Source organism: Ictalurus furcatus, chromosome 7 (assembly GCF_023375685.1).
Source record: "Ictalurus furcatus strain D&B chromosome 7, Billie_1.0, whole genome shotgun sequence".
NCBI lineage: Eukaryota > Metazoa > Chordata > Actinopteri > Siluriformes > Ictaluridae > Ictalurus > Ictalurus furcatus.
This window is the reverse complement of record NC_071261.1, coordinates 17,751,181-17,778,259: the sequence shown is the minus strand read 5'-3', so window position 1 is coordinate 17,778,259 and position 27,079 is coordinate 17,751,181. Positions and strand designations below refer to the sequence as shown.

General features: G+C 39.3%; 1 protein-coding gene across 1 annotated transcript in view; it reads right to left on the bottom strand.

The window, feature by feature from the left end:
• LOC128610005 (inactive ubiquitin carboxyl-terminal hydrolase 53) overlaps positions 1-27,079 on the bottom strand; it is a 43,019-nt gene that overhangs the window by 1,339 nt on the left and 14,601 nt on the right. Inside the window, exons 7-17 of the mRNA XM_053629006.1 lie at positions 26,760-26,859; positions 25,519-25,665; positions 21,843-21,992; positions 19,232-19,400; positions 17,619-17,768; positions 15,497-15,619; positions 12,177-12,900; positions 9,707-9,774; positions 1,285-1,321; positions 351-1,051; positions 133-239 (exon numbers count right to left, since the gene is read on the bottom strand). Of these exons, the coding sequence (XP_053484981.1) occupies positions 163-239; positions 351-1,051; positions 1,285-1,321; positions 9,707-9,774; positions 12,177-12,900; positions 15,497-15,619; positions 17,619-17,768; positions 19,232-19,400; positions 21,843-21,992; positions 25,519-25,665; positions 26,760-26,859 (2,446 nt within the window). The 3' untranslated portion in view covers positions 133-162. The remainder of the gene's footprint in view (positions 1-132; positions 240-350; positions 1,052-1,284; positions 1,322-9,706; positions 9,775-12,176; positions 12,901-15,496; positions 15,620-17,618; positions 17,769-19,231; positions 19,401-21,842; positions 21,993-25,518; positions 25,666-26,759; positions 26,860-27,079) is intronic.

Genomic DNA, 27,079 nt, shown 5'->3' with positions numbered 1-27,079 from the left:
TTTTGTTAAAAAAATTCACAAAAATGCTCTGGATATCAGATGATAACCAACTTCCGCAACAGCAGCTAAATGGTGCTATTTACAGCAGGTTAACCCTTTATATACACACACAATACATCATGTAATAATTACCTTTCTGTCTGGTGGGACTGATGTTTGGTGTCATAGGAAGCCATGTTCATCCAGTCCTTTTACAGAAACAGGATTCCATTTCACGATGGGTTTACTGCTAGTGCGGGCTGAAAAATAAAGGATGTTCTTGGGTCAAATTCAATGTTTTACACCCAGCGGTCTGGTCTACTACAAGAAGTTATTAGGATGTCAAAATTTGGACTACATGGCAATAATACCTGTTTCTTTCTTGGCTCTGGACAGATCTGGGATCTTTACGTCTGCGAGAGTTGGGGATGCAGTTTCCCCATGATCGCTCTCACTAGATGATGTGTGCTCTCCTGTTTTAGAATCTGCCGCAGATATTTTCTTATGGTACTTAGCCCGGTAAGTGTCTGTCATGCAGCTATCAACAGAAAAGTAGGTGGTGGGGATTGCATACTCTCTCGTGGCAGTGGATTCGACACAACAATCAGGGATGCTGGGACACTTGTCCTCACTCTCACTGGGAGACAGATCGTTCCTGTCCTGGTCGGACGAGCCGGATTTAGAGCTGCTGTCTGATGAGGAGGGCATGTTTGGCTCAGAGTTCTCGAAACATATCTCCGAGCTCATCTTTGAAAAAGCTGCTGCTTTATAGGCCGGGGATTTGGGTCTCATGTGAGCAGAGTTTGGGATCAGAACTCTCGTGTTTTCAGATCTCAGGACTTTGGGTTTGGGGGGTAATGGTGGAACTGAGGTGCGAGAAAGACTCTGGTATGGTTTGTGATGAACAAGCGGAGGCACATCATTGCGAAATAAAGAATCCTCCTGCTCTGATACAGGACCGGCCAAATCATCAGAGCTGTTCCACTCGGAGCTGCTTGTTTTGCTTAATAACCCAGTCGCAGTACTACCATTCACTCCGTCTGTTCTGTCCATGTGACCTCTTCTGTTCTGTCTATTACATAAAGATGTCGTCATTTAATCATGCCATTTAATTTAACAATGATTTTTGTGTTTGATTTAAGACATTGACAAGATATACAGACAATGAAATTAAATGGATTAATTAATTCAATGAAAATGAATTAATACGACTTTCCAGAAACAGAACAAAACAACCTGAAATGTTGAAAAGTGCCCAATGTGTTTCAGAGACAAAACATTTTTAAACCTTCACCAATGCTTTACCTGGGAATATGTTCGTGAGTTTTCCCTCGCAATTCACCTATAAAAAGAAAACGAGAATACAAATTAGACTCGTATTACTTTGTTAAAATTGTTTAAGACATACTTTTCTACTGGATATCAAATCAGTTTTGAGCTCCTCATCAATTTTGTATTATATCTGCACAAAAGGATGCAGTATGTCTTTACAGAGTTGGTATGAACAGTTTTAAATTAATTCAGCTAAATATGGTTTTGCACAATGACAAAGAAATGACAACAATGCATATTTGATAGTGTAAAAGCACTGGCTGCTTCCCAGTCTAAGCTAGCCTCTTAGTCGCCAAGAAATAAAATAAATAAATGAGAAATCCATGGAGTAAACACAGCAAACAGCAAGTAAACAATGAATAACCGAGGAAATAATTTGTCATCAGGTCACTAGTAGATAAGATTTTTTATCAAATCTAAATTGCCTCAAAAGTCCAGCATTTCTCCTCCTAGGAGATACATCATCTAAGAGAGGAAAAGGAAAATGTGAAAGCAAAATAAAACCACCAGGGGGCGCTCAGGATCCAGACAAAGCGCTGCTGGGAAGAGAACACACTGCAGATACATACTTTGGTTAATGTGGAAACTTACTAAACATTTAAAACCGTATCCAAATGCCTAATAAATTCCAGCCAGATTAAACTACTTCATTTAAACTTAATCATTTAAAATTTTAAACCTTAAATTATATTATTCAAATGTGGAAACTATATTGTCATTGTAATATTTCTACTCATCAGCACAGTGGAGTTTTTTCTGCTTAATGTTGCACAAAGTACAAAAATGAGCATTCTGAAGATATGCCTGAGGAAAATAAAAGTACACAAAAAATATGGGGGGAAAAAAGCCCTGCATGGTCGGGATATAGCAGCATTTAAGCAGGATGGTGCGATTTCTCTCCTGGAGATACAGCCTGCAAACCCAGAGACCTGAAACTGCACTAGCCTGCGTGACAGAGATGTGATGCGTCAGCACACGGCTTTCTCCCTCCTTCTGTTATTATTTTCTCAGAGCATTAGCAGCCACATCCATAATTATGACCGAACTTTAGACCTTGATTTGGGTTTCCCTTTTACCCTCTTCTTCCAAGCCGATCATGTTTAAGCTGCTAAGCCCCCTGTAAAGGATCTTTGTTTGAAGGCCACAACTTAAAGTGATGGCAGCAGATATAATGCTATCAACAGAGAGCAAAACAGAAGACTTTGCACTTGTTCGGGTGAAGATTTACACAAACCATTTGTGGGTTGTTGCTGTTTGAAGGCTCACTGTATAGCTCACGTACTTCCTGCATGTTTTACTTGCTGGTCAAATAAAGCTGTTGCACTGCAGTCATACCCATACAGAAGTATAAATGTGAAATATGATCACAGTGTTATTAATCACAGAACAGGCAACTAGAGCTGCAACAACTAATTGATAAAATCGATAATAATCGATTAAGAAAATTATTGTTCTTGATGAATCTCATAATTGATTAGTTGGTCTGCGTGGCACGGGGCATGTTTACTCATTAAGTTACTTCTGTTCCAAAAACACACACCGGAGAGTAAATACTAAAGTTTTGTCCCAAATGACATACTACACACTTACACTATGCACTCTATACTCTACCGTCTAGTGTGTGAATTTTTAGAAAGGTAGTATCATCTTAAATGGAACGCAAGCAGTTTTTTTTTTTTACTGTATACCGGAAGTATAAGCCTTTTCCAGTCGATGGTGCATGACGTCAAACGCACGTAATGCGATGCCGCTAGTTTTAACAGAATACCCAGAGGCAATGAAAATAAATTTCTTGTTTACATCAACATTACCTTTTATACCCAACATGATCTCAGTCACCATCAGATGGAGGCGTAAGGTAGGGGCACATTTTAAATTAAACACTGTAACCTGTAAACTTTACAAAGCGGAGTTTGTGTAGCATGGAAGCTCGTCAGTTGCGCACGGGCACAAACATGTCTATATCATGTTTATATATAAAATGATCCACTGTTCAAGGGCTTGGGGAAACTGGTGCGAATTGCTTAAAAGATTTAGTTTAATTTAAGTTTAGTCATTATATGGTGCATTTGCACGCATGCAGTGTAAATTTTGTCGTTTATTATAACGGAAGTGATGTATTACTAACGAGGCCGCGTTGCTCCTCACTCGCAGTGTAGATGTGGTGATAAACAGTGCGAGTGCAAGCAAGATCTGTAATGTCTAATTAAAATGGTATGATCAAAGTAAACACAAGTAAAATAATATGTCTAAAGGCAGTGACTAACAGAAACCACAAGGTGCAGTGAAAGTGAGATTTTATTATTTATTTATGACCGTAGTTTAATTATTGGTGTTTATTTGTGCATGCATTAAAATAATGCATAAATACTTATATATAAAATATAACCTTTTACACACACATACAATTGGACAAACAGTTGTGTTAATGTAAAGTTTTATAATTTTTTGTATAAGAGTGTTTATATTTGTAACACTCAGTTTGTGGATTTTTCATCTATTTTGTATTACAAAAATGCGATATGATTAATCGAATTAGGAAAAAAAAAAATAAATAACCGACTGATTGATCGATTATGAAAATAATCGTTAGCTGCAGCCCTACAGTCATCACTGCACTTAGGAATATTTCTACAGAATCTGAGGGCTTAGCTTTTAATTTTCTGGGAAGGCCAAATGTTCCAACTAGAAAGCATATGACCAGCCTGCTCATGATTGATTTAGTTCAATTAATTTAGTTTAGTTAGGGGATTTGTTCATTCATCCACAAGCGCATTAGTGAGGGTGAGGACACCTGGGGCTCACTTGGCATTCCAGTTCATCCCAAATGTTGGGGTTGAAATCAGGGTTCTGTGCAGGTCACTTGAGTTCTTCCACTCCAACCTTGACAAACCATTGCATCATGGAGCTCGCTTTGTGCACAGGGCCACTGTCATGCTCTTAGTTTCAGCAAAGGGAAACTTTAATGCTACAGCATACAAACATCCTAAACAATTCTGTCTTACTTTTGTGGCAACAAAACTGTGACTTTTACCTTTGTGGCAACAGTTTGGGGAAGACCCACATTTACAGTACAGTAGGTGGTCAGGTGTGGTCAACCTTTGGCCATAGAGTGTAGTGGAATGTTGTGGAACCTCCAGGAGAGAAGTTAGGTCCTGTGATCACTTACATTACATAAGCTGTAAACAGTCACTCCTTCACTTGCCTCTTTTTTTTTCCCTTCTTTCTTGAAATAAATAAGACTAACACACACATGCTACCTAGAAACCACGAGACGCAACGTTCTTTTTTAACGTACTTTGTTAAACTTGTTTTTTTTTTTCAAATTGTTTGTTATTAAACTTTAAATTAAAAATTGGATTCTGGGTAGTGCTTTCCATGCAAGTCCCTGTGAATTAGTTATTACTATTAAAACAATAATGTATATAGAATGAGTGCATTTAATATAAACCGATCATTTGATTTATAGCTGGAAACAATATCAGAACTTCTATTATAGAAAATCAACACCTTCTGACCAACTTGACGTGATAATTCAACAGCACTGCGAAATAAAAACAATAATTTTTCTAAGCAGTAAAAACAATAACCACAGTTTGAGACATGATCTCATCTACACTGCCCCTGTGAATTCCTTCGTTCATGTGTACACACCTTCACTGAACACAGCCAAGGGCACAGAACACTGCTATTCTAATCATAATCTCACACTTGGAGAAGCATTAATTAAGGACATAAATATATCATGCGGCGAAACAGGCCTGTGGCAGTGCTCCTGGCAGTGTGGGAGCTTAAGATAGACCGGCTGGAAGGGAAGGGCTATGGGTGGTAGAACTGCACCCATAAATTCTGGTCTGAACTGGGAGAGTGAGATCACTGGCAGTGCCACAACTCAGCTCACTGTCCCACACCTGTTTTGTATGTTAGCTCAGCCAGACTTAAATTCAGAACCACGAACATACAAACAAATAGCCAGATAAGGTACAAAAGTGTACGCAAAGGGCATTTAATACAATCAAACATATTTGTTCCTAAATAGTAAAACTGCTCTTAGCATTTTTACAATTGCGAAGATTTAAAATGACAAAATGTACAGTAGCACAAGCTACTGATCGTCAAAAGTGCAGAAAACATACAGTAACTGACCTCCAAACTTCAAGATATATTTGGAGGCCAAATGCTAAAACGAGCCATGTGTCACTAGCAGTTTCGTCAGTAGAAATTCTGTTCCAAAAACAGCCATCACTACAAAGCTACGATGAGTAACTTGCAGCTAGATCAGATTGCTATCAGATATATGTATCAGGTTGTACATGATACAATAATGATTTTTTTGCACACAGTATTATTAGAAACAGCTCTCATTTTATGTTAAGATGCTATACTAAATCCAACCCAATAAAGGCTATGTCCATTTAACAGGTTGAACTTTCAGTAGTTCCTGCTGACTTGACCTTTAGCTACAGCTGGTGGGACACAAAATGCACCTCTCAGCTGGGAAAGTAGTGAGCGCAGCACTGAGCTTAAACAAATGCAGACAAAATACGGAAAATACAGGGCAGTTAGCATTTGAGAAAAGAAATCACACGAACAAGCAGCTTTCTTTTAAACACCCTCCTAAAAAGGTAAAAGATAGTGCAAACAAAGGCTATGATCAGGCAGCCAGACCCTTCCCACCCCTCTTTATTATTTTTTTAAAGCATAACTGATTACAGCAGGAAGGATATTATGCATTCTGAATGACCAAAACCAAACATATAAATGTGGTTTCAAATCTGATCAAAAACCAGTGTAATCAGATTTGCATGTCTTTGTTTTTCACGAGTGGCTTCTTGATATCAAACATTTTGTGACAAGAATGGCAGCAGAGGGGAGAAACTCAATTATATGGCATGACACACTCTTCAGTTTTTGTGGCTGTAGTCTGCATTGAAGTTAATATTTTATGCATTTCAGGATAAAAAAATATACACAACATGGGGAAGAGGAATCCCATAGAATGTTTCTAACTGTGTATTTCTGCACAGTACACATGTAAATTGAGCTAAAGCTCAGAGTTAAAAAAAAATACTGTGGGTAATAAACTAAAAACTGATAATTAAACATTTTGAGTCAAATACTTTTTTTTTCCCTGTGTCATTTTTCTTTATGACACACAACCTCATTTATAATGAGTCTTTTTTAATCACGTATACATTACAGCACAGTGAAATTCTTTTTTTCCGCATACCCCAGCATGTTAGGAAGTTGGGGTCAGAGCGCAGGGTCAGCCATGATACAGCGCGCCTGGAGCAGAGAGGGTTAAGGGCCTTGCTCAAGGGCCCAACAGTGGCAGCTTGACTGTGCTGCATTTATGGACTTTAATGTTGTGAATTCTTTATATTTCCAGATTTCTTGAGTTAATACTGATGTCTGGTGAAAATTTCATGTGAATAGACTCATTGGAAATATATTTACTGAAAACAATGTTGTCGCGTTCAATACTTATTTCCCCCACTGTATTAGACAGCCTTTAAGAATGCCTTTGAGAAAAGAAGGACGTATTGAAATCATTCTCATAGCTGTATTGGGAAGCTGTCGCAAGGTTGCAATGGACTTTAAGAGGCAACAGGACAAGCACATCACACACAAAACTGTTGCAAACTTATTAACAAATTCAAAAAGACTGGAAATAGCAGAGAAGTAGACGTCCACTGAAGAAGACACAACCAACGTGGTGCTGAGAAACATAGTCCCTTATTTATGGAGATTTCTGGGACAGCCTGTAGTTAAAATTCAAAACCAAACTAAAAGGATTTGACATCTTTGGCAAAAATCTTCATGTTGATGCATCACTACTATACCAACCACTGTGGATAATAATGAGCAAATTCAGCTACACCCAAAACAAACTAATCACTTTTGTTCACTTATAATTTGAGATAAAGACTTTAATTTTTTTCAACCAATCAGATTCGCTACAATAACCCTGTCAATATAAGTTTGATCCACACATGCTAAATGTTTTATCTTCTCCTGCAGCTTTAAACACAGGATACTAACGCTCAGCAGAATGAACACACTGAAACTGAGTGGAACAGAATAAAATAGAAGGGAGAAACACAAACCTTACATACAAGTCAACATCAAACATGAAATAACATGCCAGAACTGCTGCACCTACAGTTGCAAACAAAATTATTCAACCCCCCATTGCAAATCAGGTTTATTGTCAAAATATACAGACTTTCAGCTGTTTGCAATGAACAAATCAAACAAAAGCAATTGAAATAGTTCAACACAACGAATGCTTCAAGTGGTTCCCCCAAATTCAACTGAAAATGCAACTTCTAATGATTTCTCCAGTTTCACAAGTATTCAACCCCCTGAATAGAATCCCTCACAACAGCACAAATATGCAAAACAGGTGTTGTCTCAAACACACCTGATGCAACTAATCATGGGCTTCATTAGTTGTACCACGTGTGCTTGAGCTGGAACACATTAATTACCTGAACTGGCTAGTGGCAGAAAATAAATGAAATACCTGGACGGGGCAGAAAAAGGAAGCTATCAATGGGTGCAACCAGATTTCTGAGAAGGCAGGCTGTGAAAAACCCTCAAGTGACTGCAAAAGACCTGCAGCAAGACTTGCTGGCAACAGGCACTGAAGGTTCAGTGAGTGCATTAAGGAGTGTACTAAACACAGAAGGTTTCCATGCCAGAACTCCAAGACGTACACCACTACTGACCCAAGAGCACAAGAAAAGTCGGCTCAAAATCTTATAAATAAGCCATAGAAATTTTGGGATTCTGTTCTGTGCAGCGATGAAACAAAACTGGAACTTTTCGGCACGATGGATCAGCGGTATGTCTGGAGGAAGAAGAATGAAGAAAGAACACTCTGTCCACAGTCAACCATGGTGGTGGCTTGGTGATGCTCTGGGGCTGCTTTGCATCCTCTGGCACTGGAAACCTGCAGCGTGTGGAAGGCAAGATGGATTCATTGAAATATCAGGAAATCCGAGGAGAAAATGTCATGCTGTCTGTGAGGAAGCTGAAGCTTGGGTGTCACTGGACCTTCCAACAGTACAATGATCACAGGCATACCTCAAATTCCACCAAGGCTTGGTTGCAGAAGAAGTCCTGGAAGATTCTACAGGGCCATTACAGTCACCTGACTTGAACCCCATAGAAAATCTCAGGTGGGATTTGAAGAAGGCGGTTGCAGCATGCAAACCCAAGAATATTACTGAACTGGAGGCCATTGATCATGAGGAATTGGCTAAGGTTCCTCAGGAACGCTGCCAGAAGCTGGTGTCTGGCTATGCATCTCGTTTGCAGCAGGTCATAACAGCAAAAAGGTGCTCTACTAAGTACTAAATATGCTTGCCATGAAGGGCTTGAATAATTTTGAGACTGGAGAAATCATTACAAGTTGCATTTTCAGCTGAATTTGGGGAAAGAACAATTTCAATTGCTTTTGTTTGAATTGTTAATTGCAAACAGCTGAAAGTCTGCAAATTTGACAATAAACCTGATTTGCAATGGGGCTTGAATAATTTTGATTGCAACTGTACATGCATGACATACAAGAATGACATTTATGCAGTTTGGCATTAACTGAAAAATCTTGAGAGCTATTTTCATATGATCGACTTTAATATTTATTAAATGAATGAACATCTCACAGAAGATAGAAACAACAAATCTTTAAGGTCAGCAAACATGTCCATGGGTATAGAGGCACTCACAGGCCAGCATGAGGTCAGTTCTAAATGCTGCTCTTTCCGCTTCAATTCATCAACTCATAACTGTTATATAAACTACCTTCAACAGGACAAAAACATCTAAAGCTTACTATTTTTGTTTGCCCCTTTAACACATCAAGTCATTTGGAGTATGATAATCGAGAAGATAAAATAACAAGAGTAGAGACAAAACAAAAACACTTAAAAAAATAAAAAATAAATTCATGTGGGTTTAAATGTCACGTTTCTGACAACCCTGCTCTTGTCATTTTCTGGCAGCGTGGGCACAGCTGGGCAGCACCAGTCTATTAATCCTGAATCACTCCTGCAGAGAAGCAAGCGCCACTGCCCTGGACTACGATTTGGAGAAATAAACATTTCTTTGTCTTTGTTTTACTTTCTGCTGAAAGTGACGAGTACGTTGTGTTGTTGCATAATCCGTAGGAGGCTGAATGACATCTTTATTGTGAGCCATGTGCCAGGATGAACAGACAGAGCATACACTCAGACTCCTGCTGCATCCCGTCCTCTCCTGCACCCTCCCTCCCTCACTTTTGCCATATAATCTCTTTCAGAATATAAAAGAACAATGAAAGAAAAGTTCGGCATAGTTGTCTGACACGGCATCCATCTTATTTTGTTCTGTTTAGCATCAGAGCACTTACCGTAAGAAAATGGAGTTTGCGAACTGTCTGCCTTTGAGTCCTCATACCTCTGTTGGTAATCTGGGTCCCTAAAAAGTACACAATTAACAGACTGAGTGACAAAACACAATTGCTAAACTCCTCATGTGGATTTGGCAGTGTATATTGCAGGTTACAGGTTTTCCCCACACCCTGGCTTTTCAAGAACACACACACACACACACACGCACACACAAAACCATTGCTTCACCATGGTGGAATGTGATCACTACCATGGCTCTTTAGCCCTTTTCTCAGAAGAGAAACATTTATTATTATTATTATTATTATTATTATTATTATTATTATTTACATCTATCCTGGAAGTATTTGATAACACCTTAAATTACAAGTTGGCTGCAAAAGGTTTATCAAATTTCAAGACCAAAACAGGCTGGAACTAAAACACAAAGCATTAATGCTATTGACAGTGGCATTCCACTTCTGGTACATTCCCACATGACAATACCTTAATTTTCTACTGAGACTAATAGTATGTTCTAAAGTATTAAGTAACAAATTGTATATTTATTTTATTTAAGCTTAAATATTGTTACATTTCCAGTAAATTAACACCACAAATACAAATTCTGGGCCAATTCTATTGTTTTCGCAATACATTGAAGACATTTGGGTTTGTGATCAAAAGATGAATACGAGACAATAGACCAGAATGTCAGCTTTCATATCCTCATATTTACATCTCTAGATGTTAAACAACTTAAAACATTGCACCATTGGTGGCAGACCACCCAATTTTTAGGTGAGCAAAAGTATAGGAACAGATGGTCTTAAAGTAAAGATCACTTAATATTTGGTTACATATCCCTTGCTTGCAAAAACCATGAAAATATAGATGAAATAAAAATAATAAAAAAGCAAGAATATCAAACATGCATCAAAAAGCACAGACAAACCTTGTCTCTGAAAATGCTCATCTTTGTTGTGATTACTAAAAACTTCTGTGTCACTTATTTCCCTTCAAGCAGTTTAAATTGAGCCTTTAATTGAGTGGGTCTTAAGGTTTTATTATTATTTTGGATCTGTGGAACACTGCCAACACCACATTCATTCAATTTCAATGAGTGAGTCTGTAAATTACTGCAACAGCAATTCTCCTCATCGAACTCTACTGCAGGAAGGGAAAGCTTGCACAAAGCTACAGCACTTTAGCACACTCAGTAACTTGTCTGGATGGAGCCATGAAGATTACTCTAATAAAATGACAGCGTTACCCCAGCTCAGGAATGTTTAACGGAACATATACAGACATACTGTGCATGTTTAGTGGTGGTGAGGTAGTAGCTAGATATCACTTTGTATAAAAGTGTCAGCATTAATAAATCTAACATAGCACTCATTAAAATTGCTAACTAATGCTGTATAACAGCGTTACACATGATAAATTGTGAAAAAATTGGAGGAATAGCCCTTGTATTCAGCATTTCATCCAGCAACCTGCAGCATAATATTTAAAAAAGCCTCAATATACTGTACATTTATTTAATATGTGCATCACTATGTGGAAAATGCCAAGGGGTGGCTCATGTGTACAGCCTCGCTCAGTTCATTTGTAGCTTCGTAATAAGATAAACCACTTAATACACATCTAGTCAATATGAAGATATGCCTGGGCTACAATGTTTTTAGCTGAGAAATATCAGGCGCATTAAATTACCACGTTACCAGAAAGCAGTTAAGCCTGACTGAAAATGCTCTAACCCACATACCAAAAGTGAATGACACCATTCCTCACAACATTATAAAAACATTATTCATTATTTACAACACAGAAGTGGAGCTAGAGCTGTTAACTATTAAAAAAACAGCAGCACTTCTATACAGTGTCAAAATACGTTTAGTTTAAACTAGGCATTCGAAATTAAACTGAAAATAATATAAAGTAACAATTTCTAATGTCAGAAATTTCACTTACAATTTTTGCATTTCATAACGACCCTGTTTAATCCAGGCTCTGACTTGCTTGTAAACGACATTTTCACAGAAACCACTCAAAGCATTTACTCAGTCTGTACAGGATTGTGCAACGTTTTTTTTGTGATTGTTGCAGCCAAAAATGCTTGATTTTGCTGTGACTTTTTTCGTTGGCTTTTTTTTTTTTTTTTTTTGCAGAAAACTACTTGAATTACTGAAATTGCAATTGCACGAAATGGTCTTTCACAGTGATGTTTGTTGGTAAATGAGACCTTTTAGCTGTACTCGTGTGGAACGCACATGAATCAAAGATGTGATGCGAGTCTTGGCCCAAAACTGAGGAAAATCTGTGGTAATTTTGAAAAATTGCAAGCTCCTCTGAATATTGTGGGAGTTTGCCTGATTTTGCGTTCATTTCTGCAAGATAAAAATGGCAAAATCCTGGAGGGACTGATTTGCCAGGATTCAGTTCCACCTATGCCAAAAAAGAAAAATGTAGACAGAAAGCCACTCTTACCTCAGTATGTGTACCTCAGGGACACGCCGTCGCTCTCTTGCACCTACATTCTCCACCACGGGAGAGTCCATACCAGCCGAGCCATTGCTCAGCCTGTCGCTGCTCTCATATCCAGATTCCATTCGCTGGTTCTTCCAGTTTTCTTTTTTTAGTGCGAAGTGGTTAACAGTGCCTTTGGTCCTTTCTCTTTCACGGCTTTCTGATTCCAGTGAGCTCCTGCTGCCCAGTTCATGACGCTGCTCGTCCTCGTAAATAGTCATCAAGTTTTTAGTTTTACCATCTTCACGCGCAGACCAACTGGTCTCACGTTCATACAGCAGCCTCTTCGGGTCAGAGGTCTGCTGACCCAGGCTGGGGAGACGGCTCTCGTTGTTGTTGCTCAGTATGCTGTCTACATTGAGGACCTGGCGCATGGGCTTCCAAGCTCGGTTAGCATGAGTGCGTAATGCTCCGTTAGGACGCTCTCTTGAGTCAAAGCTACTGTCTGTATCATAACCGTTGGAGAAATCTAATCTTGAGGACGGATTGCTGGATGGAGGGTGAACTGGGATGCGAGGTTGAGAATGTGAACGTGGTGCATGAGCTACACGCCTGTTTGTGCGGGGTGAGCGCTGTGCCCGTGTCGGGCCCACGCCCTGACTTCTATACAGCCGGGACTCTGCGTTTTTAAATCCGTTCTCAGGAGGCGAGAGTGATCGCGAATAGGACCTCTCTGAGGCTGTGTCTGGGAAGAGGAAAAAAAAATAAATACAGAGATGTAAATCATTTACTGTTTTGTTTAAATAATAAAGCTGACTTTTCTCAATACGGCATAGTGTAAATACATCATGTGAAGAAAGGAGCTCTTTTCTATCCCACTGAAGGTGGAAGGGTGACTCTTTTTGGTCTGAACAAGGCTGAATTAATCTATAGGCTTTTCTAGATCTCTGATACAAAGGATAATACACAATGCGTTGGTGCAAGGGCCACTGTTTTTCATCTCAGGTTGAATGTACAAGGCTGGTACAAGGCGACCATTATGAAGTCTTCAGATAGAGTAATAAGAAGAAATATGTGCATATGCACGTATCTCTAAGGGTATAGACATAAAATAAACGTTAGTGTGTTAGAAGACACCACTGGAGTAAGATCTGCTAGTATAAGTAAAGTAAGTGCACTTATATGTCCATTTAAAGCCTTCATGCTTGTATACTTGTCTGAGAAAGATTGGAAGCCATTGCAGGGGTCAATGTCAAAATAATCAGGCATGTATGCACACTCCATATAGTTCCAACAATGCATACAGACTATATAATGTCCATACACACACGCACGCGCACATGCACACACACACTCTTTGTGTAAAAGTTGTTAACGATGATCATTGCACTCCCATTCAAGCTCATCTCAGTGAAGCAGACAGTATAGAAGCACAGGAGTAAATGTACTGCAGTGACAGTTATGTGATATGATAGAGGAGTTAATATTGCCTGGGACGCTGAATCAATCACTGGACAGAAAACTGCAGGGCTTTTACTCTGACTACATTAGCCATTTGGCTACATTTTGCTGACAATGCTGGATAAAGGCTTTAAATCATGCTATAGCCACGTTTAGATGCGTGTGTGTCTGGGTGGGTGGGCACAAACTTGTATATGATTAGATTTAATACTAAAGAATATTACATTAAAGTTTTAAGTCAAGGCTTGAAAATGTTGACACTCAAAACAGCACAAAAGCCCCTTGCATAATTATCACTGATTGATGAGAGCCTGTGTGGTCAGAATTAGAGCTGCACCGATTTAAAGGCAATTTTTCACGTGATGGGCCATCGGCCGATAGTTTAGAAACGTCCGATAATCAGGGCAGATTATATCCTGTCAGTCAAACGAGTGCGGGAAAACATATAGATTTCGTGCTGTGTGTAAAGATGTCTCTTGTGTGGAATGACGACAAAACTGCAGTTTGTAAGCCCTATAATCTCTGCACAGCTAAAATTTTACACCGACACTGCAGCAATGAAGCGGGAGTTTCGGCATCGAGTCTAAATGCTTTTTTTCCCCTGCACTGCTTGAGCTGCTCACTCTGAATTAAAGCGCCAATACACTGTTAAAAGATTTAAATGAAGAGGAGTTGACAAAAAGTATATATTGCACAGAAAAATTTGTAGAGTAGTATATGTCATATCCAGTTAATGTTAATATGAGTTAATACCATCAAAAAAAAGGTTTATTTTTTGCCTTTATATTACCAGTTTGATATTCAGTGATGAAGTAGAAATGCTTTTGTTTGTGGTGAGTGAATGTGAGACTAACAGGAGGTTTTTTAGAATTCAGTCAATGTTAATATGAATTAATAACATTCAATAAGTTATGGAATCTTACTTTAATCTTCAGAATTTAGTTCATGTGTTAATGTTAATTTGAGTAATGTGTTTTCTGTTTATGAGACCAGTTACTGTGAAACGACTTGTTGAAATGGAGAGAATAAAGTTTTTATTTGCAGTTCCTTCAGAATTGTGGAATTAATTCTTATTAATTTAAAAGAAGGCATAAAAGGCAGAACTATCGGTATCGGCCGATATCACTCTGAATAATCGGTTATCGGTATCGGCTGAGAAAGTATCGGTGCATCTCTAGTCAGAATAGTATGAGTTTAAAGTTTTGGTATATATCAGACTTAAATTTATGGAGAGTATATGCATCATAACAAGCTAATTTCCCAGTTTATTTGCTGGGTGTCTTAGTCTATTGTTAATGGGGATAGATTCCTTATACAAAAGTTTCAGCACACGTTCCACCTGTACTCCAACATTGACTATGTTTACACGCACACCAAATTCTGTTCAAGTCTATATTCAGGTTGCAGCCATACTCCAAATAAAACATTTATATACGTACAGCTAAGCAGCTAAGCCTGCTGGGAAAAAGGCTCTAGCCCATTTACCAAAAATGCACGACTCCATTCCTAATACCATTATTTATACAACACAGAACTGGAATACTGAGCTATTTCTATGGCCTAAGAGCCAGATGGCATTAGTGTGAGCAGATCTCTTAGTGTCAATGTCCCCACACTTTGGAATGCAATCACCCAGCAGCATTCATTTTTTGTTCATTAATTTTTTTCTCGCTGAACGAAACTTCCATACCAAAATTTCTATTGATATAAAATGGCTAACTTTAATAGCAGTTTTTTTTTCCCCCCAACATAAATTTTACCTTTTCTTCTGACACACTCCCTTTGTTCTTCGTACTACTTTTCCTGTATGTTTTGCATACAGTGTTAATACCTTTATAAAAAAAAAAAAAAAAAAAAAAAGTATGTGTGTTCCATCTCACCTCTGTTTCTCGGTGTTTCGGGCCTCTGGTGCGATTTATCAGCGTCTCTCTTCATGATGTTAAAGTTGCGGGCTTCTCTGGAGAGTTCTCGAAAGAAGCCCTTTGGTTCACTGTTTATTTTTACTGTTAAAAAAAAATTAAAAATTGGTTTAAAGAAACAGCTCAGCTTCAGTTTTATCAGCATAACGCTTTTCATAATTGACATGGTCACAAAGCAGCTTTGCAGAAAGATATAAATTTCCAATCTAAATTTTAAATTGATAAATTTGTCCCTAATGAGAAAGCCAGAGGTGACGGCGGCAAGGAAAAACTCCCTAAGATGATATGAGAAAGAAACCTTGAGAGGAACCAGACTCAAAAGGGAGCCCATCCTCGTAATCAGGAGATTCACCACAGTCTCAATATGAAGTCTATTCTGCATCAGTCCACTGATGGAGACCCGGGCACAAAAATACACCGCACCAAAACTGCCCGCAACAGCTGCAGTCCAATGCCATCTCCATGACTTCCAAGTGTCCCTAAGCTGTCCATATGGGGTCATCCTCAGCAACACTGACTGGCCTCCAAGCGATGAGAACTCCAACGGGATTTATAGTTTATACGACAAGTAAGACAAAAGAAAAATTCCCAAACTGACATATCCTCAGGGTAACAACTTCTATACCCCAATCCATGTGCAAGTATAGCTTGTGCACAATGAGCGTCTACTAGTATTCATAATATGTTAATATTTATTTATATATATTTAAAGGTGTCTGCTTGTTTTATTGCTGGACCATTAACTCCATAAGCAGCATCTTCATGCCCTCATTGTACATCTTACACCGCATGTATGGTATGTCTTACACCGAACATTACTTGGACAACAGGAAGAAATATCTGCTACCAGACTCGTTCACTACACCGTTGAGGGCTCTGGGAAAGCCTGGCGAGACTTTAAAAGAATTGATGTGTGTGTGATGAGTGTGTGTGCGTCGCTGCTTTTTGCTGTGTGTGGGAAAAGCAAGTGAAGTGTTGCAGAAATGAGGAGATTGTACAGGAAAGATCTGCCACTGCCTTTAATATCTCTCAATACCAAATCAGCACTATGAGAGAGGGAACAAGAGGAGAGGTTTTCAAATATTTAATATTTGAGGGTGTTTTAAGGCATTGGGGAAAGACGAGCAGTGTTGTGTGCTGACGGGAAGAAGGGAGTGTGTACTCCTTGATGAAACATTCGGATTCAGCAGGGCAGGTAAACACTCACACAGCCAGCCAAGCAGCATTTCTCTCTAAACATACTGAGGTCATACAAGATTTCGAAATGTGTGTCAGCAAACGTCACATGCCTTGTTGAGGAAGCATGTCCAACCTCCACCCTTCCAGACTCACAGTTGCATCACACTTTAAATAAACATTTTCAAGCACTGCAAATTAGAAAGGAACTTGTGGGTTTTTTTTAGTCACAAGATTTTCCGTTTAAAATAGCATGTATAAGCATGAACAGCAGTCTTCTAGTCAGAGTGAGGCAAGTCATGTGATGGCCTAATGTAGTATTTTGTCATACAATAATAAAATTTCAGCCTTGCTTTATTGGTTTTCTGTTTCTGAGCCTGAACAGATACTCTCTATAGCTCGAGGTCAGGGGGGGGAAAAAACAAAACAAAGGTGAGTTGAAATCTTTCATTATTGGAATAATATTGACAATAATAGAGAAGGCATAATCTGATTACAGGCAGTAATAAAAGAGGAATGTCTAATAATAAAAGAAATGCTATCCTTGTCTACTGTTTACTGCCTGTTTAATAGCTCTTCAGATGCCTACATTTCCTTAAGCCATTCCTCTCTACTAAAAACTTCAGGATAAAGCTGAGTGGAAACAGATCACTTTACCAGTGTTATTACAGACAGAAAGAACATCACTGTCCTTTAAACCTCACTGCATAATAGACATAAGAAAAGAAATGCCCGCTAGAAGGATTCCACATTTCATATCAAACTGCAGTCATAAAAACGGGCCAAAACAGCAATGAGTGAAACTTCGTTTTAATCTTAAGCAATATATTCATTTTGTCACAGTGTACTCCATCTAATCAGTTTTAGCCTTCTTTTAGCTTTTTATCGTTTGCTGCGGGTTATGTACCTTGTCCTTTCCCATCACTGGTCTGGTTGGTGTCACGCTTGAATGCTGACAGAGGCTGGCTCTTCTGCTTTAAAGTACCGTGACCTGACAACAGAGCACTCAGGTTTTCTCGGGTCAGTTCCAGCTTCTTACTGCCTGGCTGCGGGGTGCCTGCATGTGCGCATGTGTGTGTATTCAAACAGAGAGGAAAAAAAACAAAAAACAAGACATTAGAATACAAACAAATGCAGTCTAATGAATACATTACACTGTAGCATCTTCAAACATGCATCATTAGTGACATGATTTTATTGTAAAGGCAGACTGAACAATGTAAATTGGAACTGCACTGTTGTGGAGCAGTGTATGACTAAACAGGGTGTCATTCAGGGTATGTGAGGTCAACAAATAGTTCATCTCTCAGTGAAAGTACTAAGAACACTAATACACATTACTTCCAAATGACTGCAGTAGCACTCTCAATGCACGGTACATCAGCTTTTAGGTCTGCCCTCTGACCAGGTCAGCATTACGTACGTGTCTGTTTTTAAAGCAGACATGGGTTTTAAATAAAGCTGTGTGTCAGACACCAATGTCATCTTTATCATTAATCAAGAGCAAAGAATACAGTCAAGTGCACATGGCAAATGTATTTTTTTTTGTTTTGTTCAGCTTATATATTGAAATCCTAAATAGACCGTACATGGCACCAGAGAATCATCAAAGTGGCAAATGTAAACTGACTGCACTGGCACCAAAAGTACAATACAGTAGTCAATTTGTATGATCAATACATGAGCTCAGATTAACTGTATCACTGTTTGTCCTTCTTAATCCTACACACACACACACACACACACACACACACACACACACACACAAAATCAAAGCGCTAATTAACCACCTGCATAGGCTTCAATTCATTTGTAATGCTTTATTAATTCTGAAGCTCAGCAGTTCATTATAGAAACCTACAGAGCATGAACATCAGCGCCGAATGACACGGTTGAAGCAGCACTAATTAAGAACAACTATTTTCATCCCGCACCAGCTGAGAACAAATGGGTCTTGCTTTTTGCCAAAAGGTCAGCAAGCGACAGGGTATCAAACCAGTATAGTTGCATTAAAAAATTATTCAACCCCCATTGCAAATCAGGTTTATTGTCAAAATGTACAGACTTTCAGCTGCTTGCAATGAACAAATCAAACAAAAGCAATTGAAATAGTTCAATACAACAAATACTTCAAGTGGTCTCCCCAAATGCAACTGAAAATGCATATAATGCTTATAATGACTTCTCCAGTCTCAAAATTATTCATGTCCTTGAATTCAATCCCTCACAATAGCACAAATATGCAAAACAGGTGTTGTCTCGAGCACAGCTGATGCAACTAATCAAGGGATTCATTAGTTGCATCAGGTGTGCTTGAGCTGGAACACATATTTTCTGTCCCTAGCCAGTTCAGGTATTTCATGTGTTCCAGCTCAAGCACACCTGATTTTCTCTAAATTTCTGATACTCTATAAAGATACTCACTGTAATAAACCAGGTAATATTTTCTCAGTGCAGGAAATGTTTTTTTTGCTTGGTACAGCCAACAATCAGAGTACTATATGTCATGTGATACTGTACCTGGGATTTCACCGTTAGCTGAGGGCTTGTGATGGCTAGCAGAGCTTTCAGACCGAGGGACCTCAACTCCTTTCACGGCGCTCCCCTCAGGGTTGGAGTAGAACAAGAGCAGTGGCTGGAAGTGTCCTCGGATGCATTTAGTGACCACATCCTTCCATTTCGAGCCCACCTTTACAAACACACCCAGACCGACACACACATACACAGACACATTTGAAACGTAAGAAAGATTATGCACTAAATCTGCTATTCTCATTCATTCATTCATTCATTCACCTTTCGTAAACACTATACCCTGTTCAGGGTCAGGCTGGATTCTGATTCTGTCCTGGGAACACTGGGCGTGAGGCAAAAAACGCACTCAGAATGGGACGCCAGTCAATCACAGGGCACCATGCACACAGCACATTCACACATAGGGTCAATTTAGAGTCACCAGTTCACCTGCTGGCACTTATGGGAGATTGGAGGAAACGGTGTGAGGTGGTCACACTACCCCCTGAGTGACCATGCCACCTTAAATCTGCTATCCTGCTTTTAAAATATTTGAACAGACATGCAAAATCAAAAGAGCCCGTCAGCTGTTGATTAAACCTGTTGATTAATCCTCTGGAAAGCGAGGCTACATGGTTAGCCAAATTTAATATTAGAAATAAAAGCTGTAGGGATGACAAGTTTATTTAATGGGTTACTGAGTGTATCCATGTATTAGATGGAACCTTGGTGCTTAATTAACAATGAAAGGATATCAAGTGTCCCTAATGAGACTGAGAAGCAGTATAAGCAGACTGGAGAAGAAGAGTGATGTGATGGCATCCTAAAGCATAGCACGTACTCTCTGACCCAATACTGGGATTACTGAACAAAAGACACTAGAGACAAACATTTTGTAGTAGTTAGGTCGCTAGAGTATTAATATATAAAACAAAACAAAAAAAAAAAAAAAAAAAAAAACACACTGTGTGTGGCTAGAATACACACAGAGGCTACAAAGCACTCAGCTGCAATGAATCTGTGTACTTATTTATTTAGACATTGAAAGACTCTCCTCTTCTCTATTGCTTTAAGAAAAAAAAAAAAAACATATTTGAACGTGTTGTTTGAACAGGCAGCAATACTCGATGGTGTGTGTATATGCGAGAGATGGGGGTAATTCATCTTTTCTGGGGAGACGAGCACTTCCAGCCAGGCCAGCACCAAAATGCACACGCAGCACAAGCGCTCCACTGCTGATAGATTGATAAAGAGCTACGGAACCAGCCGACTCGGCTGTGCATCTCAGCGCACGCACCAGCGCCACTCTCACAAATGCATTATTAGTTAATGTTTATGGAAAATTGGTGATACATTAGGAAGTAAGTCCCTGCATGGAAGTGAGACAAAGAACCGGTTCTGCATGTAATCTCCGTGAGAGAGAACATGAACTTCAAGTGTATAGTTACAGAAAATAAATGAAGATAATAACCCAGGTGTGCTGTGTGATGAGTAAGCCAGTTCATGAGAGGTGAATGGGTGGATTGTTTTATGGAATACGTCTAACTTTGTCGTTATACAACGTTTTGCTATATTCCTTGTAATACAGAAAACCGATAAAGCATTGATTGGTCAAGACTGCACTGATTTGATTTTGGCTTATGCTAAGCTCAGGATTTATCAATTAATTTTCATCAAATGTTCAAATAACAAAAAATAAGCTTCTTTTGCCTCCATTTTCAGTATATCAGTATATTGTGCAGCACCGGTAGGTATATATTAAGAAGCTGGTTATCAACTAAACATCATCCCTTTCCATCTGCAATTTCCGTGTGGACTATCTGCATTTATGCTGCTATTGTATTTACAAAAATGTTGTATTTTCATTTCTTTTCACTACTTAATATATATTACTTTTCTTGTCACTACTATATATATATATATAAAAAAATATATATATGTATGTATGTGTGTGTGTGTGTGTGTGTGTGTGTGTGTGTGTATATATATATATATATATATATATATATATACACACACACACACACACACACACACACACACACACACACACATACATACACACATACATACACACACACATACACACACACACACACACACATACATTACATACATACACACACACGGCATAAGCTCATCTGCTGAATACTATGTCCTAGTATTTTTTGTTTTCATTCACAGCATTTTTATTATATTGTTATTCTTGCACTACCTGTTATATCTGAGACTTCCACACCAGAACTGTGTACTGGGTGGCATTACACTGTGTCTTACTATGTAATGTTTTTAGTAGCTACTGTACAGACTTGTGTTGTTTGCACACGTTTGCATGTGACCTTTATGTAGAAATGTGTTTCTTCTAAATGTGGGTTTTATTTAATTCTGTGCTGTCTCATGTAGTTCGGTGTTGTTTTACGCAGCACCTCAGTCCTGGAGGAACGTTGTTTCATTTCACTGTGTACTGTACCAGCTGTACAGGACAATAAATACACTTGAAAAGGTTTTATTTTTTTCGTTTTAGGTGCAATGCAATTTGGTGAGCAGCTTGATTTTACTGATGCTTTTAACGAGGACAATATTTTTTCATTCTATTTGATGTAACTGAATCACGCACCTCTTTGACTGTGGCATCATCAAAGAAGAACCACTTGGAGGACTTGGTGTGGAAAGCGAAGGTGCAGTAGTGTTTGCTTGTGTAGCAGATCATCCCAACCAGCTGCAGGTCACTCTTTTTGGCTTGTTCATCTGTGACATGGTAAAAAAGCTGGAGAGAAGGAAAAAAAAAAGAGAGATGGGAAGAAACAGAGATATTACATCTGCAATATGTCTTCATTAAAGTTTTAACAGCTTGTCACCACTGCCTGTCACTTGTACAGCAATGGTACCACGGCCACACGATGTTATGGCAATACCGCCTGTCGCACCTCCTCCGGTGCCCATAAGATTACCGCTCTTCCTTCAGCCTTGCCACCTTACCTAAAGCAACCAAAACCATACAGGCCTCCACAGTGACTAAGGTTGTGACAAGCCCCACTGGCACCGTTAATGCATGCTCAGTGCCACTGGTTCCATATGGCATAGGTCAGCGGCAGGGTCGTCAACCAGGTACCACCGCTCCACAACATTTTGCTCGTATAAATGAAATACGAACCATGATTTTTTTTTAGTCTTAGTTTTGAGATCGTGATTCTCAATCACTACTCTTTGATGTGTATCTATATTATACAGTATCTCACAAAATTGAGTACACCCCTCACATTTTGGTAAATATTTGATTATATCTTTTCATGTGACAACACTGAAGAAATGACACTTTGCTACAATGTAAAGTAGTGAGTGTACAGCTTGTATAACAGTGTAAATTTGCTGTCCCCTCAAAATAACTCAACACACAGACATTAATGTCTAAACCACTGGCAACAAAAGTGAGTACACCCCTAAGTGAAAATGTCCAAATTGGGCCCAAAGTGTCAATATTTTGTGTGGCCACCAGTATTTTCCAGCACTGCCTTAACCCTCTTGGGCATGGAGTTCAGCAGAACTTCACAGATTGCCACTGGAGTCCTCTTCCATTCCTCCATGACGACATCACGGAGCTGGTGGATGTTAGAGATCTTGTGCTCCTCCACCTTCCATTTGAGGATGCCCCACAGATGCTCAATAGGGTTACCTTCACCCTCAGCTTCTTTAGCAAGGCAGTGGTCGTCTTGGAGGTGTGTTTGGGGTTGTTATCATGCTGGAATACTGCCCTGCGGCCCAGTCTCCGAAGGGAGGGGATCATGCTCTGCTTCAGTATGTCACAGTACATGTTGGCATTCATGGTTCCCTCAATGAACTGCAGTTCCCCAGTCCCGGCGGCACTCATGCAGCCCCAGCCCATGACACTCCCACCACCATGCTTGACTGTAGGCAAGAGACACTTGTCTTTGTACTCCTCACCTGGTTGACACCACACACGCTTGACACCATCTGAACCAAATAACTTTATCTTGGTCTCATCAGACCACAGGACATGGTTCCAGTAATCCATGTCCTTAGTCTGCTTGTCTTCAGCAAACTGTTTGCAGGCTTTCTTGTGCATCATCTGTAGAAGAGGCTTCCTTCTGGGACGACAGCCATGCAGACCAATTTGATGCAGTGTGCGGCGTATGGTCTGAGCACTGACAGGCTGACCCCCAACCCCTTCAACCTCTGCAGCAATGATGGAAGCACTCATACATCTGTTTCCCAAACACAACCTCTGGATATGACACGTGCACTCAACTACTTTGGTCGACCATGACGAGGCCTGTTCTGAGTGGAACCTGTCCTGTTAACCTGCTGTATGGTCTTGGCCACAGTGCTGCAGCTCAGTGTCAGGGTCTTTGCAATCTTCTTATAGCCTAGGCCATCTTTATGTAGAACAACAATTCTTTTTTTCAGATCCTCAGAGAGTTCTTTGCCATGAGGTGCCATGTTGAACTTCCAGTGACCAGTATGAGGGAGTGTGAGAGCAATGACACCAAATTTAAAACACCTGCTCCCCATTCACACCTGAGACCTTGTAATACTAACAAGTCACATGACACCGGGGAGGGAAAATGGCTAATGAGGCCCAATTTGGACAATTTCACTTAGGGGTGTACTCACTTTTGTTGCCAGCGGTTTAGACATTAATGTCTGTGTGTTATTTTGAGGGGACAGCAAATTTACACTGTTATACAAGCTGTACACTCACGACTTTACATTGTAGCAAAGTGTCATTTCTTCAGTGTTGTCACATGAAAAGATATAATCAAATATTTACAAAAATGTGAGGGGTGTACTCACTTTTGTGAGATACTATATTTTTACATTACTGTAGCAGAGTAGCTACATTTGCATAGCAGATATCTGTTAATGATGGCACGCCTGCATTTTTAATTACTGATTTAATGGCACATTTGAGCTGCAATAACCAAAACCCACAGCAAAAATAACTGCTTTTAAGGATTAATCATATTAAGGTGCCAAGAGTATAATGTATCCTCCTAAAGTTAAAAGGGAACCATCAATATTAACAGCTCGTTAAGTAATTAGCTGGGGCAATGTTTTTGTTCCTCTGCTGATAGCAATATATAAGCTACTTGCGGGTAAAATTCGGTCTTGATAATGGGCAGGTTGTAATGCATCACTGTCAGCTTCGAGTGAGATGAAGCATGCAGCTATGACTCATTCACCCAATCATACCTTCAGTCCTTGTGTGTTCAGTAACTGAGAATTACTAACAACAAGATTAAGGTCCTGCCTCCATTATGAAACTCTTAAGCCCTGTAATGAATAGGCTAAAATCTGCTTGCACAAGGCCAGGGTCACTTTGTCCTCCAGCCCCAGTTCCCCATGTCCTGATTTTTATTGAACAATGGTTCATAGCGCAGGAGGGGAACTATTTTCCTGCACACCCGCCAGCATCACATGAGCAGCTGAAGCATGAATTGCGGCCTTTGTGGTCACCCGTGGGCTTCCTGAAAGACTAACTCACTACCGCAGCGTGTTCAGATCCAGAGAACAGGGCGTGGGGAAGAATGTGTGCTTTCTTGCCCCCAGGGGAAAATGTCTTGATCGGGGGAAGTCTTGCCTTGAAAGGCATAATATTTAACAACATACGGCTGTGTGAAACCTTGGAAGGAGCCAAGCCTTACACCCATTGTGCTAAACTGAACTAAAGAGCTGTAGCCTAATAGAGAAAAGAAGAGACATAGCAGATGACACCCACACACCAGATGACACAAACACACACCAGATGACCCTCCATCACAAAGGCCTACTCATCAGAGTGGGTCAACTCCACCCACAACTTTTGACAACTTCAGACTTGTAAAGGGGATAAAGTCAGAATTTCTCACATATGCTTGGCAGCACCAAAATAAACAGCAATTCATCCAGTCAGTGCCTCTGAACTTCTGTGACGTCAAACAAATCCTTTTATAGCTATTTAATCAAAGCTGCTCTGACTCTGTGTAGATAGATAGATAGATAGAATTGTAGATAGATTAAACTACAATACTGTGAAAACATGAATGCTAAAAAGATGAAGATAAAAAAAAACCTTTACATTGACAAAAGTACATTTTATATTGTATGTTCAGTTTCTGACAGCAGGGTCATTTGGCCTTGTCCTGTTATAAGCATAAGTAGACTGGACTAATCTGTTGGCACAGCCAGGCACTGTGCAGAGTAAACATGAACTTTAGATTGCCTTTAAAGCTCCTGTATTTGTTGCCAAAATCAAAACAGATTTTCGGAATCTGCGAGAGTTATTTCAGTATTACCCCTGAGAGGCTAAGGTGTGGTCCAAGAGATTTGATGACATCCAACATCATGTCAGACTGCTCCGAGTCCCACACAAAACCAATGGTGACGATTTCCGGTGCGTTCATCAGCACGCGCCGGATCTTGATCACCTGACCGCACTTACTCTGGTGAAAGACGTGCACATGTGTTAAGACAAAACCACACACTTGCATACTGTTTTGCACAGAATACAGATTCGCATTCCAAAAATGTTCCTCTCTAATCAGATAAACAGTTTAAAAAGTATCATTGGACACATTATAAAGCTAACACAGGGCAAGAGAACGAAGACGAATGATGATGCATGAGGTATTTTATCGTGTAATAAATTTCATTTCCTGGTACTATTTCTATCATATATGACAGTTTTATGTATGATGCAACCATCAAGCTGGGCCTAATGCCTATTTAAAAATGCAGTGTATTTTAATATTTTATAGACGTCATCTCATGCGTCAGGTCACCTTTCTCAGTCTTCTCAGATAAATTATTAACCAAAAAAAACCAAAAAAAAAAAATAAAAAAACACATTTACACCACTGTTGAATTCTCAAATTTGATTGGTCAGAAGGTGCTGATTAATTTGCTAACAGCATGGCTCTGACGATAGCACTGACTGTGATTTAAATGACAGGTTAATATTAATGCACTTGTTAATATACATTAAAGTTCCTATACAGCTCAAACACAGGGAATTGTATGTGGATTGTATTGTATATTATGTAGGCATAATCTAAGCCTAACAATCAATCAAATTTAAAAGGAAACGCACAGGAAAATGTGTTTAATAGTTGATCCGGTTTGATATAGTTCAAACGTAACATTTTACGAAAGTATTGAGTGTACTGAGTGTCAGCGCTTTGTAAGAGTGAGTAAGAGGATGATGTGGTAAACGTAGAACGGAAAAAAGACAAAAGCTGGTGAGGGAACGACTGTTTAACAGGAACTATTTTGTCTCGTGAATGTTCAATGCAACTATAAATGGTTTAAAAAGTATGATGCGTCATTTCTCTCTCATGCTCATATATAGCATTGATAAACAGCTATAGAATAAGTTTAATACAACACCTCAGGGCACTGCTGTTACTTCATATTTGATGATAATAAAAGCATGCTCCATTATGTTTTACTGAAATAGTTATTAGTAATAGTAGCCTTACTGAACTTTCATAAAAATTTTTATTCACGTAAAGCCTGATCCACATAAGAGGTCACCTACTGGACAGTCACGTTGGTCTCCAATCGTGCTGGCTGCCTGGAGCAGTTCACCAAACATGTCAGAACGTGGCTTTTCATCTCTCCTCTCCAATAACTTTTCACTGAGCAGTAAAAGAATGAGGAAAGGGAGAGAGAGAGCGAGAGAGGCAAATGGACAGAGAAAGGTTAAAGACTGGAAAGGAAAATTAGCTTTAACATGTAATGGGTAAATATCTAAATCTAAAGAGTACATCTGAAAGGTGTCAATAAATGTCACAATGCCCAACAATCTTCTCAACTTTAAAAGCCTATTTATAATGCTTGACGCTTTTTCAAACAGTA